General features: G+C 39.6%; 1 protein-coding gene across 4 annotated transcripts in view; it reads left to right on the top strand.

Annotated features, from left to right (window-relative positions):
• nan (transient receptor potential cation channel subfamily V member nanchung) overlaps positions 1–21,141 on the top strand; it is a 226,984-nt gene that overhangs the window by 88,196 nt on the left and 117,647 nt on the right. For all 4 annotated transcript variants that reach the window (XM_083127591.1, XM_083127590.1, XM_083127593.1 and 1 more), the window contains one exon: positions 15,721–15,899. In XM_083127591.1, the coding sequence (XP_082983717.1) occupies positions 15,721–15,899 (179 nt within the window). The remainder of the gene's footprint in view (positions 1–15,720; positions 15,900–21,141) is intronic.

The raw sequence follows: 21,141 nt of genomic DNA, 5'->3' as shown, positions 1-21,141 counted from the left end.
ATGAAATGCAGTGCAACCCTTTGAACAAGTAATTACACGACTTTTAGAAAGTTGAAGGGCAGTTGCCCCCACTTTTTGCCACTTTTGTGCCCGCGCTATGCTAAACCTTTTCTACCGAGGAAAACTAAACTGTCCTCCCCCCCCCCCCCACCCCCGCCGTTCTGCCACTTTGGCTCTCCAGTTTCGGAACCCAATTGCCGTCATTGGCTGTAGACCAGCAACATCAAGGTATGGTGACATCCAGGTCATAGACAGAGTGTGGAATTATGCCCGTCATACGTTCGTCCCATTTTTGATGTGTCGTCCGATGTCCCACAGGCACAGAGCTCTCTTCTTGGCGAAATAGCCTACAGCCACACATGATCTGTCGCGGAAAAGAACGGAATTTGCATTATGTAGCCCGAAATTGCATTTTGCACAAAGCGGCGGAAGACAAAGGAAAGAACCGGCGCTCTCTCGTCGAGGGCCATTTTCCCACCGATCTGGGGTCCTGATGAGATTATTTGGTCGTCATAATGGGTTGGGGTGGGGCGGCGTCATCTCTAATCGAATTCCGGGCCGCCTAGACTTTTAAAAGGGGCTCAATGCGGAAGAGACGAGTGTTTCTGTGTCACTTTTAAGAGAAGGTTCTTCCATGCTGTTGCTCCTTATGAAGTTGAGCAGTTCCTTCTCGGTGTGTAGTGTCCGAGGAAGCTAAATCTGTGTCCCACTCCTTCCGTTTCTAGTGAACAAGACTCGTTCTCAATCAATTTCATTCACGTCTCGATTTCGGTTTCGTTCTCAAATTTGATACCAAAACAGAGATTATTTTACTATCAAAAGCATCTCAAATCCAAGTTGATTCATTATTCAGAAGCAATTAGAGATACAAGTACATTTGATGACTAAAATTGGTAAACGCTGTAAGTGCCACAATAATTCAAACACCGTTCCCACGTTAAACTGTGAAATGTGCCATGCTTGATAATGTGGTAAACTTGAAATGTGGCTGGTAGCCCTCTAAGTAGATCAAAGGGTGTGTAAAGAGGTCACTAGTGTGAACGTTCTTACGGGCTGATGTGCGGAACGATGCGATTTCCCAACACTTTCGCTTTTGGCACTTACATCGTTTACCACTTTTAGTCCTTATTTCATCTACTGAAAAACATTAAATACTAGAATAATGGGACATAAATGTTTCTAGCATTTCAGCTTGGTAAACCTTTCAAAGAATTTTAATCTGTACACCTATTTGTAAACGTAACGAGCTAACACGAAATAGCACTGTTACTAGATGTAAACATAACCAGTGGCGCAACACCCCGTCAGTGTCAGGAACTACCTAATGACTGTCTGCCTCACTTTCACCTACCGAGGACGTGTGATCAGCACTACGAACCCCATGTCTTTCTTGTAGGTGTCCACGACAGGGTTACGCTACTAATTTGAAGCTCCTCAATTTCCTCACGATGGTGGGTGGCCATCCGTTCCATACACAGGCCGAAATCTCTGGAGGAAAAGTTGTTACGATTCCCCCAAGAGACTCGAACTTTCGCGCGTCCCGTAGATGGAGCGCAAAGCATGACCACATCGCCAAAGTGCGGGACATGTGTAAGCATACATTATATATATATATATTGTGATTTAGTAAAAACGTGCAAAACTGAACAGGAAATAGGTGATGCACCATTGAACACTTGGAGATAGAGAAGCCAGGATCGGAGAAGCCAGCATACCGATATACTAAGCAGCGCCTCACTTCAGTATGGATGTCAGCAGTTATCGTGATGTTACCTTTCCTGGTTCCAGTTCCCTGGCCTGCGAGGCCACCCGAGCTGAACCTACTCTATTTCTCGTCTTAGGATATGACAAATTACTTGTTTACGAGACACCAGTGGACACGGACGTGGAATTACTTGCTGGGATTGTCAAAGCTTGTGACATGATTTGCAAAACGTCAGGGATATTTGAAAGGGTGCGGCAGAAGTGGGATCCAAACCGAGCCTGCATCGCGTATCGAACCTGGGGCCCCTAGATTACATCATAGTTCGAGGGATACTGCCAATGTCCTTCAAGGACTGTAACGCCATCCACCTACATCAAAAAGCCCGCATGACACCCTTCACCGGAAGCTCCAAGCTCCTCATCTTTTCCTTAGTTCGTGGAAAACCGTGGAAAAAGAAACCCTTCGGAAACTTCCGAGCCAGTTCTTTGCGCAGTCGAGAGGAAACAGAGAGAGGGGGAGGGGGGAGATCTTCAGCAACAGGTCCCGTTTTCTCCAACCCATTTCGTCTGCGCCATCTTCCAGTTCTTGTAAAACGCCTCTCCAAGAAGCAGAATGAACGCCTCGATTCACCTCCAGAATAGGAAAAAAGAGAAAGATTGCAAAAGACCATTCGGACTGTACAAGAAGAGGGAGAAAGAGAAGGGAGTGTGTGTCAGAGAGAGAGAGAGAGAGAGAGAGAGAGAGAGAGAGAGATAGAGAGAGAGAGAGAGAGAGAGAGAGAAACTTCGTTTAGATTTTCCACAACAGAGTCACCCAGTTAATTTTAAATTTTACCAACAGTAATCTCAGGGACGGAAAATTTTATTCAAGCCAGAATATTTCTTTCCGTTCCGAAAATTTGTGAATATAATTCACTATACGTTTTTCGTTGAAGCATCCCTTTCATTTTCGTTACTGGGTTTACTTAATGCTGCGCACTTCCAGCAAGGGATCCGGGAAATGCCTTAAAGGGCATGGAAACGCCCTTTACGTCTGAGGAAACTTAACTACGTAACCAATTTCAATTCAATAATGTTCACTCTGAGCAACAGACAAATATCTCAAGCTAGTCATTGGTAACTTAATGCTTAGGAGGAGAAATTCAAGAAAGAAGCTCAAATGTTTATGGTTGAATTTTAAACACAATAATATTTTTTTTATTACCAGTGGTAATACACGAATAAATTAACCTTTTCTGGGTGTGTGTGCACATTTTGCACTGTTTAAAAGTGTACAAGAAAAAATCCTATCTAAAAACCTTAACCCTGAAGTTAAGAAAGGGACGTAAACATAGGTGCTGCCACATAAGGGCAAGGGAGTCATTTGCCCCTCCCTGGCTTTATCCTGAATGTTCGTTCTTGATTCTGCAAGACAGGGAAAATGTTGACAGCAAATTTGCAGAGATGTACGTTCGAGTTCAAGAAATTTGTGAGGACATTGATGCGGTACCAACACGACCTCGCTGCACTTCACGGCAACACCATTGAGAAAATTAACCATCAGAAAGTGCAAAAGAGTATTTTTGTCGGCAAATACTCGTGCTATACATCGATTCACTAATTGCTGCCTTCGATCTACGATTTTCACCCAAGAAACTGCATTGCCGGGAACTGTTCACTTTTATGCCAAAATACCTCAGACTATTTTTTTTTTTTTAAAGTAGACCAATGCAAACAAAGATTCCCTCATGCCGTCAACATTCGAAAAGAGATTCATGCCTATTCAATGTACCCTTCTGTAGCTACTGCCGAAAAGATTGCAGTGACTTTACCTGATACAAAGTGCTTTATCGACAGATCTTTCAACACAATGCAATGCGCGAAGACATGGTTAAGATCAACCACGTCTCATATAGACTTTCAGGATTGTGTATTTGCAAAATGATCCTAACTTTCATTCTAGAGTGACATATTTGTCAGAGAGCCGGTCTTCAGTTTTTGTTGCGGGAATGGCTGTGATTGGTCGCCTTTTAAGGGAGTGATAAGTGTTTATACAGTGCGTCCATTTCGATCTCTCGGCTGAAGATCGAAATGGACGAACGGTATTTATATAATGTGTTGACATACAGGGTGTCCCACGAACGGCGCAACTGGGAATTAAGAGTGGCGTTACTTTGTAACCGAAACCTGTACATACATAAGTCATACACCAAATGTTAGCCCTGTCCAAGTAGATATTTTTAAACATAGAAACAACAAACGGGGTGCAGTGTTGTTCATGCAGTGTTGCCAAATGTAAGTGAAAGTGTAAATTTATTTTTCCACAAAGCATGGAAAATTGCATGTCAAACATTCGTACGGAAATTTGAACGTCAATTTCCACCTTGGGTAGGTGGACTATTTCGCCATCTATAGTTCAGAGAAGAAAACCGATCGTTTTCGCGTATAGCCAATCCTGAAATGCCTCGTAAAGGCGTACCGGTGTAAATGGGTGTTTTAAAAAAATTATGAGGTACAGTGGCAATACTGTTGATGTTTGAAGGCAACAAAAGGTGTGTTTAGTGATTATCTATGACATGGAAATACTGGAAAAAGGAAAAAAAGAAAATGAAAATTATGGTGAAAAAAATGTTACTTACCTACTCCTGGCAACCATGCAATGCGCGTAACAAGCAGTGTAGCTTTACAAAAGATTTAGCATAGTTTTTTGTGTTTCATAAACGAAATGTACCTGCTTTTCCCTGAGTTTACTCCCTCCTGCCATAATTCCTGTCGGCGCACATGGGTGTAAAGAGCCCTTTGAAAGATTAAAAGTACAAGGTTGAAAGAAAATGTGAAACATGACTTGGGAAAGGGGAATATTCAGCAGACAAGTAGGTAGATAGATAGAGAGAGAGAGAACCAAAGCCCACGTGAAAAATATTTTGCCCACCATTTGAAATTCTCTTAAGATCTGCTCCATAGATCCCCAGTAAGCATTTTTATTATTGAGAAAAGCTGTGACAAAAGGGGCATTCAATTTCAAATCAACAAGTAAAGAGGCACTTTTAAACCTCATATATTTTGATTCATTTCAAATTTTGCATACTGAAAGGTATGAGGTAGGAAAATATGCAACTTTGCAGAACCATATCTTTTTTTTATTTTCGAAATTACAGTGTTGCAAACTGTGCGATTTTGACCATTTCTTCCAACATCTTGTTAACTCGGAATTGCAATATTTCGGCAACCAGGGGACCTATAGAAGTGATACGGACGGCATTGGAAACATCTTGAAGGACTCTTTCACACGAAATATAGCATGTCTATGCGAGGGTAAAGAAAACATTTGAAGGTGGTGTAAAGAAATTTTTTGTAGCTATTTTCTCAATAATAGGTGTTTTAATTTCTTTCAAAAAAATTACATGTCATACATACACTATTACTCAATAAGTATACAAAATTTAGAAAAGGAACGCCAATGGGATCCGGAGTTATGGTAGATTTAGGTTATGTTAGGGTAGGGTAGAGTAGGTTAGGTAATGCATTGTAACTGATTTTGATAGACTAATTCCTAATATTCCAAAGCAAAAGTGTAACAGAAATCAAATACAACATTATTTGAATTAACATACATGAATATTATGGTTACATTCAGTTTGTTAGAAACACAGGGTGACTCAAAAGTTCGGTTCCATAGGCAACTCTGTTATTAGTACACATAGCGAAGAATGAAAAGAGGGGGAAGTTGTTGGATGTAGGTGAATTTCAATCTAAAGTGCTCAAATTTTCAACATAGCATGCACCGTTCAGGATGTTCACCGGTACGACCCTAATTGATAACAAAAAATGGCACATTCTTGGCCCGGAATACTCTATGCCATCAGAAGGCTATACAATTCTGTGTAAATTAAGAATTGATGATCATAATTGCCTCATTGGGTGAGTTACATACTATGGTTATTTCAATTTATTTTAATACATTTGTTTGTTCTCACGGATTTTCTTCACACTTAAAATGTCTCTCATCTATTGTATATAAATAACCGTTGATTAGAAAGTAATATTGTTCTATTGCTTTCATTAATATAGGTATGTATATCTCTACTACTTAATAGTAGAACATGTTGAGCGGGATTGTGTGACATAACAATACACATGCATTTGTTGATATATAGGACTGACGTCACGTTGCGTCAGCCGCCTGACTTACACAATTGAGGGGTCTAGTGAGAGAGGGAGCTATGCCACAAATCTTGAAAATTTTATTTCTTGCCATTTTCAGTCTTCTCCTACCATCTGTTATCTATCATGTGAACTACAACCATGTGGCATAGCTCCCGCTTGTTCTGCAGCAGATTTTCTGAGTTCTTGAATACGTCCTCATCAGCATTTTGAGTGAGAGAAGGAGCTATGCCACTTACTGATGGTGTCTTCAATAGGAGTGGCAGAGGTTGTGTTGCAGTAACCGGTGCTAGATTTAATATCAGCCCTGACGTTAAAAGATCTCATGGCAATAATGCCTTATATTCCTCCAGTTCTTCATGGTGTTTACCAAAAAACTAAAATTCACAGAAACAACGGACAGTGAAGATCCTCCAGAAGACATATGAAGTTGTCTTTATGTAGTTCATATGTAACCCTGTGAACATGATTTACACTCAGGCAAAAGTATGTAAGCCTTGTTCAAATTATTTGACGTGCTAGATTGATTTTTCCACATGGGTATACTACAACAATATACCATACATATTCATAATAAATGGTATTTATATTGAAATTCATATTTTTCCTTTTGAATAATTTACCAAAGAATATGTTCAGAAAAAAATAGCTTTTGTTATACCAATTATGACTAAACGCAATGCTTTAGAAAAATCAATTTATTTCCATTTCTTGTCTAAGTGGCATAGCTCCCTCTCTCACTAGACCCCTCAATTGTTTACCACGTCACTCCAGAACGTGACACTCCTCCTTGTTACGCCCTGCATATCTTGATAAATTTAGTACAACATTTATAAAAGAAAGAAATAGAAAATGTATAAGGTTAAAAATTAAAGATTGTAAATGAAAGATGTTATGAAAAAAAGAGTAGAGTTGATTGTTCCAATAAATGAAACATTATGACGTAACTGAATGAACTCCTATCAAATTTCAGAAGAAGTTGATGTACTAACCTTTATGTAATAAATTAATGGTGGAAGTTTTAAATCTTATTTTTCATTGTATAAGTATTTGATATAAATGCGTAAGTATTTGTTAACAGTGAAAGATGTATCAAAACCTTTTGAATGATTTATCAAACTCAACTTTTGTAAATACTACACATTATAATGTACATGAAGAAATATTTTGTCTCTATAACCTACTAGTCAGGGGTTCGAGAATACAGAAATCGGGTATAAATACGACGACAATTCATGGTAAAAAGCTTCTTGATACCCGCTCTTGCGTGGGTCTGTTACCAGGCCTAGTGTTCAGTCGCTCACACCCCGCAAAACTGAGAAAAGTTCTCATGAATGATCTCAGTCGGGTATCAAAGAAATCGAAACGTAATCACGTTTCTTAAAGACCAGATTTCTCAGTCTCGCGCTCCTACTTTCCGTATGTTTGTAAATGAACTTACAAGAATAAAACTGGTTAAATTCATATCCTATAGTTCGAGTTTTCCTTCTACTCAACTCAGATGATTCCAGTGTGGACTGATGGAGTTCTCATGTTTCAGACTCCAGGAGCTGTGGGTAATCATCTCAATTCTTATCACTCCGTGTGTCTGTTAAGATACAGTGTTGAGTCTCTCTCACCCCGCAGTGGTGGGAACGTAACATCCTGCATAACAAAACACGCCTTTCTACGAGAGAGGGTCGGTGCACTGTGTAACATAATGTATTTGTTTTGACACTGAGTAATCTGATAACTCTCCTTCACGGTAAATGATTTGGAGCACTGAGTAAAAATAAATCGATGCACTATTGTATGGCATACTATTCGCACTAATTGTATGAATACATCCAATTGTGTACCCATAATTCGTTGAACTTGTATTGCTAGTATTCATACAAGTACTTGTAATATGTTGGTTACTAGTACGCTGATGCATATTGCGAATACTGCGAACCATGTTTATCGCACATAAATATGTCGCACATAAATACAATCGTAGTAGAACGATAGCTTTGCTCTTAAAATTATAATCGATGAATCACCTTCTTTATTTTACATATAATAATAATATTTATCCACTTATGTAACTCGGTCCCGACATATTTACATATTCACATAGTAGAATATGTGAATTAATACTTCACGTAAAAGTTATTATGAAACACTACAATTCGTGAATATGATACATATCATTTGTGTGAAGAAATTGTCATTAATCTTCCACTTAAAAAAATCGAAGAGTCCATCACCACACGTCAAAAATGCACTAAGAAGGTCTTGTCAATACCATTGGCCTCTTATGCTGTCCTCTTATAGTGTGATGAATAATGAATCGTAATATGATCCATTTAGGATAAACTTTCCTTATTTCTGACACAAACTGGTTAGGTCGAATGGACTGAATATCATTGTATTTTGTACGTGACTGTACCTTTGGAATTGTCCTCCAATTAACACTGTTCAGCTTTCTTCTGCGTCCGATTTCCACCTTGGAAGAAAATGATTTGCGGAACTTCACACTTAAAGGTGGAATAGGGATTTCTTCTCAAACTGTTTGTACTGGAACATTGATAAATGCACTTTTTTCTGCTGAGTGTATCACATAACAACCAAGGGAATGTGTGGTCGTATGCATCCTCGGAATAAGAGTACTATTCCTGAAGATAGGATTAATATATGTGCATATTATATGTATGTATGTATGTATGTATGTATGTATGTGTATATATATATATATATATATATATATATATATATATATATATATATATATATGCATATATGTACTGCTTGTCCAAGTGACGACATTCGTGAGGTGAACGACGAATTTACCCCTTCTATGATGAACTCGAACGTTTGGTAGGAAATCTTCTCGTAAGTTTAGCAAATCCTTGGATGATTCTTCTTTTAGGACTGGTGGAAACTTGACGCAAAGCTTTTTAGAAATATGCATATGTTATACTCATCTTCGCGATTAGCAAAACGTAGCACAAAAGCGAAGTGAAATACATATATCAAACCAATCAATCATAATCTCGTCAGCGTAGGAATTCGTATATCTTTGTAAATGTATCTTGATCCGTTTCATTCTGCGATTAGCCCAAGGAGACAGAAAAGACTGGTAGACAGGAAGACTAGTAATAGAAGAAACTAGAGGAAGCAGTGACAACAGCGACAAATTCTACGACCTCATTCGGACAGTGAAGCGAGAGAAGCACGTAACGTTACCCTTATGAATTCGGACAAGACTCAAATTTCCGCTGATTAGCAACCGTGGCGCTGTAAATGCTGCTTCATCTTTTAAAACAAAATTAAAAAGGAGAGAGAGGTACTTTTGCAGTTTGGAAAGCGTAAGAGCATAAACTAAGCGTGACATTTTCAACATTTTTCATAGAGGGAACGAAACGGTTGAAAGTAGGTGGAGAAAATTTACTTCAAACGGCGTCGCCGGTACGTGACATAATCGGAGTGTTCTGCTCCTACCGATGCTTTCCTCTTTTCCTTTTTTTAAAATATTGGATCCCTGTCGCCCCTACACCAGCCGCCGAGAGCACTGAATATTCATATTCATGTCTCAACGATCAACCCCTAGCGATATTCATATTCCACGAACAAGGAAGGAAATGGGGGCTTTTATTCCCGTGGGGGGATTCCCCCAGAAAGGAAAGAGTGTATCAAGGGAGATGTTTTTTTCTACCTTAATTCACCAACGGTTAAAATTCCATTAATCTCCAGGGCTTTAAAAATGCTTAAAAGCCTATCCTAAGTGGTTAGTGTTACTGTATCGCCGTCTACGCTGCGGGGGGGTTGTGAATGTGTTCGAGCGATAGGATACCAGTTCGTGTCTTGTGATCTCCATGTATCGATTTTTTATGCTGCCGGCGCCGTGGTTTCATATTGGATCCAGCGATGTCTTCTAAGTCCAAGAACGTTGTGCCCTAGAGGTGGAGGGAAGCTAAGAGTGCTTCTGGGTAAGGGAGGAGAGTGGGGGTACCAACGCAAAATTAGCCTTGCACCTCATGTGCCTTTCCCACTGCAAACAGTAATACGTATTTACTAATTCTAGGATGTTTGGAAAAAGTAAAAAATGCTATTTTACTGCAGATATTCATGTTTATTATTTTAATACCAAACATTACAGACATGATATGCAGGTTAGATCATCATTATTTAAAATCTTGACAAATACACAATATAAAATTACACTGTTAATATTTTCTTTAAGTGAATCAGTGAACCAATGAAATGAAACCAACAGACAATCTCAGTTGTGGCTTATGTGCCTTTTCCCGAACACCCTAGACTTTTTCTCCAAAGCATGAATGATGAGCTCAGTGAAATCCAATGACTGCGAAAGATATATTTGGATCATGTTTATTTAATGCACTATTTATTTAATATTTGTACGGTTTAATTTATTGGGGCTTCATTTCTTCCCATTTAATGAACAAATCACAACTGTTCCATATTTTCTTCCTCTTCTTCCTGCATTACACTTTGCAGTTAGGTGTCGTGTTCCTGCCTTCACTTCTTTCTTGTTCTGTGGCAAGTTTTCGAATTTCCGACATCGCAATCCTTTTCCCTCTTTACCAATTCTATCCACACACTCTTCCCACTGTGTACGTGGTCGACCCTCCGCTCTCGTGCCTCTGGCACCTGTTAAAACTTACGCTGTTCCTCCATTCTAGTGCCATGTCCAAACCATTACAACCCCTTCCTCTCAAGCCCATTAATTAATGGTTCTTGCTGCAGCTGATCAGGGACAGCGGTGTTTCCCATTCTCTCCTTGCCTCTCCCACTGCTCATCGTGTAGATGGGAGAGCCTTGTGGTAGGATTGTGAAAGAGCTTTCCGTTGCGGGTTGGCCGTGTGGAGACTCGTAGATGAAATTGGTTGACTAGGAATTCAGTTTTAATTTTCCCGTTGTAGATCTTATGCAAAAATGTCATGTCTGGTAATTCGCGACGAGTCTGTGGTGGTTGAATATTAAAGACAGACATAATAACTGTTTTATGGAGGTGCCTCAGAGAATGGCAAGCAATGGCGAGGAAAAAGGTTGAGGACAGAATCAATCCGGGAGATATTAGTTTTTGAAGCCATGGTCCAGACAGGGGAGCAGTATTCGTCAGATAACTCAGTGGTCATGAAAGATGCCAAATTACATTCCAAGGGCATGAAATCTTCATTCTCTGAACGTTAGTGACAATGGTTCTACATTAGCACGTAATGATAATTAGACATATCCATTGTCTAGTGCTGTTAAGTAACACCACGTTTCTTGAGAGCGCTTCTTTTCTCCCCTACAATATCGCGTGTTCGATATCCGGTAGACGCGCATAGTGCTTCGGGTCTCACTTTAAACTATAGCCCCAGTCCCCTTTAGACTTTCTATGCATAAAGTGGACTTAAAAAAAACCTCAAACAGGTAAACAGTGCACAATGTCTAATTAACATTGCGTGATAAAGAATTTTCCAATTTGCCAAGCTCTACGGCGGAGTCGTTAGCACAGCGCTGTACCACGTTAGTGGTCCCGAGTTTGAACTTCGACTTGGGCATTGGCGTTCTTTGTGAGTGCCCCTTCATCAATTTCATCATATAGTTCATCCTCAAGGTCGAGATTAGTTAAAATGGGCAGAAAAGCGACATTAAATAACAAAAATCAAATCAAGAACTCTTGATTGTCCGAATTCAATTTAATAAAGTATACTGATAACACCGTGGGCATAGTTATTCTGAGCTAAACTATCACAAAAGTGAAAAGTGAAAGCAATTTCGAATTATTTGGAATTGATCTTGAACTCACCCGATCCAGTAAACTGCAGGGCAACGAAATTACGATACTGGCTTATGCAGTCTTCTTCTTCTTCTGAACTACATTATTGGCGGGGCGATGCTCTGGGAGAAAATTTCAGTTTTAACTACACTTCAAAGTGCCATTGGTTATATCTAGCAACATAGCATGCCTCATGAAACCCAAGATATAGTCCTGTGCATGAAGCAAATCGCATTTACTTCACATTTCCACTGCTGCATTTATGTCGGACGTGATGACAATCACACACACACACACGTACGATCACATTTGCATAGAAACAATACGCACGGAGTAAACTCTGCCCTGTATTGAGGAGAATGTCACCAATGAAAAACCCGAAAACGAAGAACGAGACGGAAGCAGCCATTAAATTCTCTCTGCTAGATAACTCCCTGGTGGCAGATTCCAAACGAAGTATACATGCGATGGGCTTTAAAACCGCCTGTAAAAGGATCACTCAGCGCTGATTGAGTAACATCAACGATCCAATCAGACGCTGGGATAACAGCGCAGCCAATAGCTGGACTGAGAGTCATTAGGTCATTTATGTAAGTTTTTATTGGGTCTTTCTATCTCTTCACGTCGCGCTACAGTGGATCTACAAAAATTTGACTTTCAACTGTACAGAGGTTCGTTAAAGAAGGTTCATTTAAAGCAATATTTTAGGGTAATATTTGGCCCATTGTCAGTTTTATAGAGTGGTGACAGAGAAATAAAAGAGGACGCTTGGAAATAAATTAGAATTGAGTAGGTTCAGTGCCATCGTTCCAAACATCGTTTGGAATCAGAATTGGAGAATCATTTCATGTTCCAAAACACAGCAAGCTCATTCTTAGACGGCTCGTGTCCTTATGCTGATGGCAACTTCGCAAACTCTACATAGCGAAGCACAAGTCTCCTCATTCCATTGCCGTTATTGGCTGATTACGACATGACGTCATTCGGTCTGGCAGAACGCGTAGAATCATCTGCACATTGGATTCTATTTCAGCAAAATTTTTATACAGGCGTGCACGGCAGAAGACGGTAGAAAAACAACTTCTTGTTAATAAGCGTGGGCTGACACATTGGCACATTGCAGAATAGTCTTTATGCTTTATGTGCAATAATTAACATTAATATTATTTCGTCATGGTATGGTCAACATTCTTTAAAGGAGGAGGTTCTTATAAACATGTTCGAAATTTTTCTTTCTAGTGTTCATTCTTGTCTAAATAAATTATGATTGCAATATGAATGAAAATATAATAATATTATAATAATAATAATGAATTGTCTGACGAGGTTAGCCTAGGGCTGTTCTGCCACCTAACCCTTGTCAATACCCTTACATGTGAATGTAATGATTGCATTTCGTGTCCTAAGTTCTTCTAAAATCAAATGTGTATTCAAATAGTACTAGTATATGTAAAATTTAATATTTTTTACTAAATAATAACAATGCTCCACATATCACTGTGTACGTATAAGAATGTTTTCCATTCTATATACTGCAGTACGGAATGACAGAAAATACTGATCATTTTTGCAGTTCATATGAGGAGGTAAATTAATTTGAGTGACAGGGATTCGCTCAGTCTGAGCCTTAGGAATAGCCTTTGGCGCTTTCCGTGCTTGATGCAAATGTCATTCTCGTGGATTAAACTACAAATCTCCTACCGCAACAACAGATATCTTCGTTCCCTTACAAACCAAATGTGCAGTTGTCATTTTTTCTTTCCTTTTTATCTGGGTAATTTACAATGTGTTTCTGTATGGGTTTAGAGAATACCGTGAATTATATTTCTAAAGAAAATATTACAAAAATTACGTGTGCTTTAATTGATTGATTTTGTTTATTTTAATTTGCTTTTCTGCCATTTTTGGCTAATCGCGACGATGAGAATGAGTGATGATATGATGCAATTGGTGAAGGGACACTCACAGAAAACGTCCAAGCCCAGGCTTGATTCGAACCCGGGATCTCTGGCGTCGTAGTGCGGTGTGATTACCAGTCCGCCACAAAGGTCGGCCGTGTGCTTGAAATAAAATGCACTACGAAATATCAGATAATATAATAACATTATTATTTAACACTGAGAATATATTTATGTCTCGTAATACTTCATATCACTTTTCGCAAATTTTCAAACTCCTCTATCCATGTTATCATTCATTATTCGTTACTTGGTATCTTGTATACGGCATTATTATGAACAATTATGCACAAAAACTGCGCTACGTGCGACTTCCTTTCAGTCTCCCTCCCCCCCCCCCCTCTCAATAGCTGCTGTTTTGACTCAAGCATCTCAAGCAACAAAATAAATGTCCATACCTGCCAGGGATGAATTTATCCTTTACCTTATAAAACGTAATAATCACTTTTGAAATAATATATTCTGTTCTCAACCCTAATATTTCTCTGAGTTTTTCAGAATGCTCATTTTTTTTTCGAGTATTCAATACACAGTACACGCCAACTAGATATTTATTTTACAATGATCTCCTCAATTTCCTCTCAGCAGAAAGAACTAATTTTGATAGAAAAATAAAGAAAACACATTTTGTAATGCCTATTCTGATTCGCTTCTATTAAAATATTGAGAAAAGCAGGACACGAACTGAAGCTAACAATCCTTGCGATAAGTGAAACTGCTACTTTGGGGTGTTAATGAAATATTTGTAAAATAGATAGAAAAGAATCTACTCATATATAAAATATGTAATATAATTAAGCCTTGTTTCCATATTAAAAACAATAAGTTGCTGACCAAGGCAGTTTATTAAGATAAAAAAAACACTTAACACGTAACGTTTCAACCCTGTATCAGGGTCTTCCTCAGACGAAGATCATTTTAGTTTAGTTCTTCGTCTGAGGAAGACCCTGATACAGGGTTGAAACGTTACATGTTAAGTGTTTTTTTTTTATCTTAATAAACTGCCTTGGTCAGCAACTTATTGTTTATAAAATATGTGTATGCTACAGTGAAAACTGTGCAATATCTAAATGCACAAAGACGTTCTTCTAATTTATTTCAAGCAGAGAGAGGAATGTCTGCACATTATGCAATTGGTAACTTGGTGTTGTCTTCAACTGCATGCATTCATCTCTGCACGAATTTATCTTTCATCTTAACGGTACGAAACATCCACATCTCAGAGGCACACGCTAATGTTAGCACTTCCATTAATTGCATTCGTTATTTGTCTGTTTTACGAAAAAATATCTTGAAACAAAATAATATGTAACGTAGGCAAGTCTTCTGCACAGACTTGCGAGCCGAGGACAATACACACAGCTGCGTCATCTTAGGTGTGACGCCATTACTACGGTGGCCAATAAGACGGCAGAAAATGCTTAGCTATGTAGAGTTTGCGAAGTCCGCTTCTGCTGAATCCCTAGTCACGTGAGTATAAAGGGGAACGAAACAGCCGACGGCGACGTTCTCATCCACCTTCTGTCAGCTATGGACCTGCAGATTGTGTTTCGTTGTTGCCTTCTTGACACTTGGTAGGAAGAGTGGGATGCGTTAACCGAAAACAAGCTTCACGCTTGCCCACCGTACGTGCATGGCGTTCCTCGTCCGTCGTCCCATCGAGAAGAAGTTCTTCTAATTCGACTGCGTATTGGACACAGCCGTCTCACCCAGGTCACTTGCTGCAAGGGCTGGACCCTGCAATGTTTCATGTCTGTGATGTCGTTTTAAGTTCGGCATATTCTTCTTGAATGTGTCGATTTTACTTTCCTCAGAGAGACTTTTCATCTTCCCAACTGTTTCTCATCCCTGTCAAGAGATGGCGACAGTGGTTTACCAAATTATTTTTAGCTTTTAAGAAGAGCTGATCTCTTCCACTGTCTATGAGGAAGTTTTTAGTTTATTCTCACTTTTTAATGTGTTGTGTTTGTCTTGTGCAAGTCTCTTTACAACCTCATACATTTAAACTTTCTCAAAGGGCTTCTTACATCCATTATTTAAACTTTTAAGTAAGAAGTTTAGATGAGGGGACATTTTCCCGTGAACATTCAAGATTGCAAAAATGGCCATATGTGCGAACGCACCCAACAATTTTCAATCAATTAATCAATCTCTTCTTCGCAGGAGGCGGTCTGCTAGTGGAGCTGATGAAGAGAGCGACTAAGACGAAGCAGTACGCTGAACTGGACCACGCCATCAAGACCAAGGTGGAGCCCTTCCTCTACAACAAGGGCCAAGGGAAGCTCATTCCAGTCTCCCAGCTGGTCCTCCTCAGGAACAAGGAACGGCCAAGGACAAAACAGGTAAAAGAACAATACGCGTTGTATAGTCACGGACACTTCTTGATTGTAAGATCATGATAGCTCAGAAATGCTCATGGATGTTTATGTCAAACCTCAAACCTGAGCCATTGTCCAACTTGTTCCGATTTGTTTTCTATATATTAGAACTCTCAAAAAATAATAACCGCACGTAGTTCTGCCTCTGGAATCTGTGGAGCAGACCGCTCATAACGGAAGGGAAGGGGAGAAAGCGAGTTGGCGGGGCAAATCAGTGCGCGCTGCTGCAAACGGCTGGTAGCTGCACTCACTCCGCTTCTCACGAGTTCATTGGTTAAATTCTCTCCAGTCACTACTTGCGCAGAGACTTGTATTCATTCGCTCGGTCCAGAGATTCCCCGGACATAGTGTAGACAATTTTTAAGCACGATTGCGTCATCAGAAGACATACCAGTCACTTAGAGTCCCGTGCGTTATCGATGCAGATAAAGAGGGAGTCGGGCGAATAAAGACCGCATATCCTCCGCTTATGCTCAAAGCTTAGAGAAAGCAGTATTTATTGACAACAGACCCTACCTAAGCTTGACAACAACAGTATTTTTAGCCAGTCATAGGGCAGAAGACCTAGCTGAAGGTGGTTCTAAAATCAAGCCCCACCGCCACACTGTTTTCTGTCGATATGGTTACAAATTTGTCTGTTACTCTGTATATTGCTGCCACTCTAGATTTTTTAAAATTCTTCCCAGTTTCTCTGCAACCAGTCGCCAGGAATAGTTATTAGACAAGTAACTTGAATTGGAGAATATCATTTTGAATGTACATCATTTAGTTCGCTGACCACTGTGGCGGAGTGGTGAGCACAGTGTGCAAACACGCCACGGCTCCAGGGTGCGAATCACGGCCTGGGAAATGGAGTTATTTGTGAACGTGCATTCATCAATTTCATCATATCCCTCATCGTCGCGATTAGCCAAACGTGGCAGAAAACCAACGCTAAATAACGAATATGAAATCAAATCTAAACATCTTACGAATGTGGCTCCAAAACACCTTGAACCGATCCAGCAGCGGCGCTTCGTTGGCAACATGTCTGGCTTTCACGCTATACACGTATGCCTTCCACGGGGAACCAAGTGTACGTTAATCGCATGCTCGATCTGGTCCCACGATATTCTCGGGAAGATGGTTTTATTCAATTTAGGTGAACAGTGAGGGGCTTCAAAGTGTGTGACTCCCGCGCTGCGTCTGAAAGGACAGGAATTTTGGAAAATATTTTGTGCACGAAGACGATGCTTTTGGAATCTTAAGTGATAAATCTAGGCCGTTCCTGCAAATGCACTTAAGTCAAACGAATGTAAGTTTTACAGGAGACAGTTACTTCTGTTTACTCCTTAAGTTACAAACATTACAGACAACATATACATCTTGGATCATGACTGTTTAGAATTCTTACACATACGGAACATAAATTTATACTGATAATATTTTCTGTAACGCAAGTTAAATGAAAGTAACAGAAAATCGAAGTTTGTGACTTACGTACCTTTTCCAGAACACCCTAGAAATGCCACCAGGGAATGATAGATGTTTCTAAATTTGATTCAGTAAGAAACTGAAAAGTCAATACTGAATATATAGGGGAAATTTCGATAACGATAATACAGTGCACAAGTGTAAAATGGGCATGCTCTAAATTTTCATGTAACTAATAGTATGTAATAAATGCAAACCTTACTCTATTTGTCAGTGATAAAAGAGAGATTAATTCTGATCAAAACTTACACAATCAGCGATCAAGGTCGTTACGATAAACAATAAATATGGTTTTATTAAAGTGAATTAATTATAAAGAGCAAATAATATTAGATTGATTGATTGAGGTGGTGTTTTAAGTCCACTTTATGCACAGTAAGGCTGGGACTGGACCTACAGTTTAAAGTGGGATCTCAACCACTATGTGCCTCCACCGGGTATCGAACCCGGGACCCCTTGATTATAAGGCGACAACGCTACCACTGCGTCATCTGGGAAATAATATTAGAAAATAAGTACCAATAGCAGACTCAAACAATGTCAAAATAATTGTGTTCCTTAATGTTCATTGGTTGTCAGTCACCCCATCATTAGGAATGAAGGCATACCTGCAGAAACATTAGGTTAGAATCTTATGTTGGAATGTAGTTATTCGTGCCCCCAAGCCAGGCGCCAACTCTTGCAGTCAATTTGTGCATGAGCTGAAGTTGTGGTAAGTTATACTTATAATAAGAAAGCGCTTCGTTAGGGAAGGATTAATTCAGGGTAGGATAGGGAAATACGGATTCGCTATCTTCATCTGTTGCCTAAAAGGAGAAATTTATGAAGCTCATTTAGATTAAGTTGAGTTCATGGAATAAATTTAAAGAAAGAACGAGAATGTCTCACTATGAGACTGTGGAGCTAAGTGGATCACTGGAACTTAACGATAAGTATCCTGCCAAATTTTTGAAAGACTTCTGGAATTATATCATAAACAAAGCACACTTTACGCTTGCATCGGTTAATCAGTAGTGGAAGAGGGACAAATATGAAATAGGGGTACAAATATGAAATACCATTATATCTCGCCTGGTAAATGCTGCACTCCAGCAAGAACTACATGAAATGCTGGGCAGTGTCCCTCACCACCACAGGAAGCAGTTAGTTTGCATCTCGAGGTTGAACAGGGCGCGTTAGAACGGTTGTTGTGGTTCCCGCCCAAAGTGAAAAGTTTGGAGGTAAGTACCTTTTTGCCTTGTGCTTCTTATTAGTACACAGAATGAAAATACATGGTATACAGTTTTGTAGCATATCAATCAGGCTTTATTCTGGTATTTTGCGTATATTGTTGAGGTGAGTTTGAATACACTTTTGGCCCTCGATACTCGTAGGTAACAGTGGCTCAAATATGGAATAGTAGTATTCCATATTTATAACCCATTTATGTACAAAAATGATTAACGTGGACTTTCATCTGGATCCAAACCCGAAGATGGAGCAGGACCTTCTGCTAGAAGTGAAGTGGCCACCTCACCTGTTCCTGCAATTAAGAAGAGGCAAGGGAGTAGGGGGAGGAAAGCAGGGACCTCTCATATCTTGACTTCATCACCATATAAGACTTCCATTGAAACGTCCACTGCTGTTAAGAAACAGCCTGTTAAAAACAATTGGAAAGAAGGGAAATCGCCATTACCAAAAGACTGCGAATCGTCAGACTCGGACAGCGACGGCATATTCAGCGTGCGAGATGACTCTTCCGATCTCAGTATGTCAGATGCCAGAACACCAAGTAGTGATGATGCTGAATGTCTCTTCTGTTCTGGACAAGTTTCTGATGATAAGCGTGGAGAAGAATGGGTTAAGTGCGAAATGTGTGATATGTGGGCTCATACTGAATGTGCAGGATATGATAATGGACTTAACATTTGCAATTTTTGTAAGTAGTTAAATAGTGGCCTCATAATCATAGTAATACAGACATGTACAGTTCAGAAACTTTCTTATATTTGTGACTTTACAGTGTTCATTTACTTCATGTTTTCACTACAATTGTGTTTATTGTGTTTATATGTTCATTTTCTGCACAATGTTGCCAGTATTCCATATTTGTACCCCATTTTCTTTTGGAGCAATCATGTCAACTTTTAGGAAAATGTTATTTGCAAATACTTACTATAATGTTACGTAGTCTAAACCTTATATTCTATTAAAGAACTAATTAAGGAAGAAGAGGGTAGTTTCTCACATACATTCTTCAAAAAATGTGCCATTGAATGGTCAAAAACAAAATGGTATTCCATATTTGTCCCCCTTCCTCTACTGAACCCCAGTTTAAGTTGCAATCGAACCACTGCGCAATTGTCTAGAAAGAAGCTATACATGGAAACTGTGACCGCTTGTTAACCTCAAGAACCTGTTAAAAACATTATGAATACCAAAAAATATAGACATTTTTGTGCAGAACTTATTTTATTTTAAACATTTTGTGATAGCATTGATAGTTTTCCAGAAAAATATGAAAATTTTGTTTTTCGGCTGCCATGTACCCCAACACAACTTTATTTTGGGGAAATTGTAACATTTTGTATTTAGTTGGGTGAACCTATACTATGTGCGCATACATAATCCCTTGTTTATAAGAATTTTGAAAACTTTTCTCCGTAAGACTATACGGTAATAAGGCCACTGCATATACCTCACTCTTTGGGTCGTCATGCAGAAGTTAAAGGATTACCTGAGGCCTCACAGCATCCATTCCTTAAATATTCTCCGCGCAAGGAATTTCCATCTGCTTAATAGGTGAGATGGCGGAGATCCTCCCGTTACTAATGGGGTCATTCAGGCTAATGGAGTATGCCACACACGCTCTAAAGCAGTCCGTTGTAACGGACCAGATGGCTGCGTTCAGGAACCACGTTCGCTCAGTGGTGAGAGCAACTTCCCAGCGGCGGTGTTATAAAAGTCAGCATCATTATTTTGTGCGCGTTAATGTGGGCAGAAAAATGCACCAACCATAAATATGGACAGATTTGGCTTATTAGGATTTAAGAACTCGTCTTACCTACTACACTGTAAAAAAAAATGGTTTTAAAACGACTCTGGCAGTGACCTCATGAGGTCCAAACTACATTTCTGTCAACTTTTAACCTCAGTGGTCTTAAAATAACACAGATGAATGGTAGTAATCAACCCCAATTTAACACCAGTGAAATTAAAAGTTGACCAAAATGTAGTTTTGACGTCCTATGTTGTTGTTTTAAGTCCACTTTATGCGCAGGAAGGCTATTCGGGACTGGACCTACAGTTTAAAATGGGATCCGAACCACTGTGGCATGCGCCTCCACCGAGTATCGAACCCGGGATCGGGAAGGCCCTGACCTCCTGTGTAGTTTTAACAACGGTGTTTTTTCACTGCATATTTATTCATACCAGGATATAGTATGAATTTTTTATTATGATTTCTTATTAGCATACAAGTCCTCCTCCTTGGCCGTGCGGTGTAAGGCGTTGAGCTTTGAGCTCTGACTGCGGGACGGCTTGAGTTCGATTCCGCCTGGGTTCAGCCTATGGGTTCTCGGCCTGTGTATAGGACCGGTGGCAACCCACCATCGCGAGGGAATTGGGGAGCTACGACCGAGTAGCGTAACTCGGTTACGGATATCTCCTATAACGGCTACGGGCTTGACGTGCTGACCATAACTGGCTGAAGATCTCTCTACCTCTAGGTAGGATTGTGGGAGGGAGACTGTCA

Source organism: Lepisma saccharinum, chromosome 8 (assembly GCF_977018435.1).
Source record: "Lepisma saccharinum chromosome 8, izLepSacc3.1, whole genome shotgun sequence".
Classification (NCBI taxonomy): domain Eukaryota; kingdom Metazoa; phylum Arthropoda; class Insecta; order Zygentoma; family Lepismatidae; genus Lepisma; species Lepisma saccharinum.
Note: the sequence above shows the minus strand (reverse complement) of the source record. Positions and strands in the feature narration are given on the sequence as shown.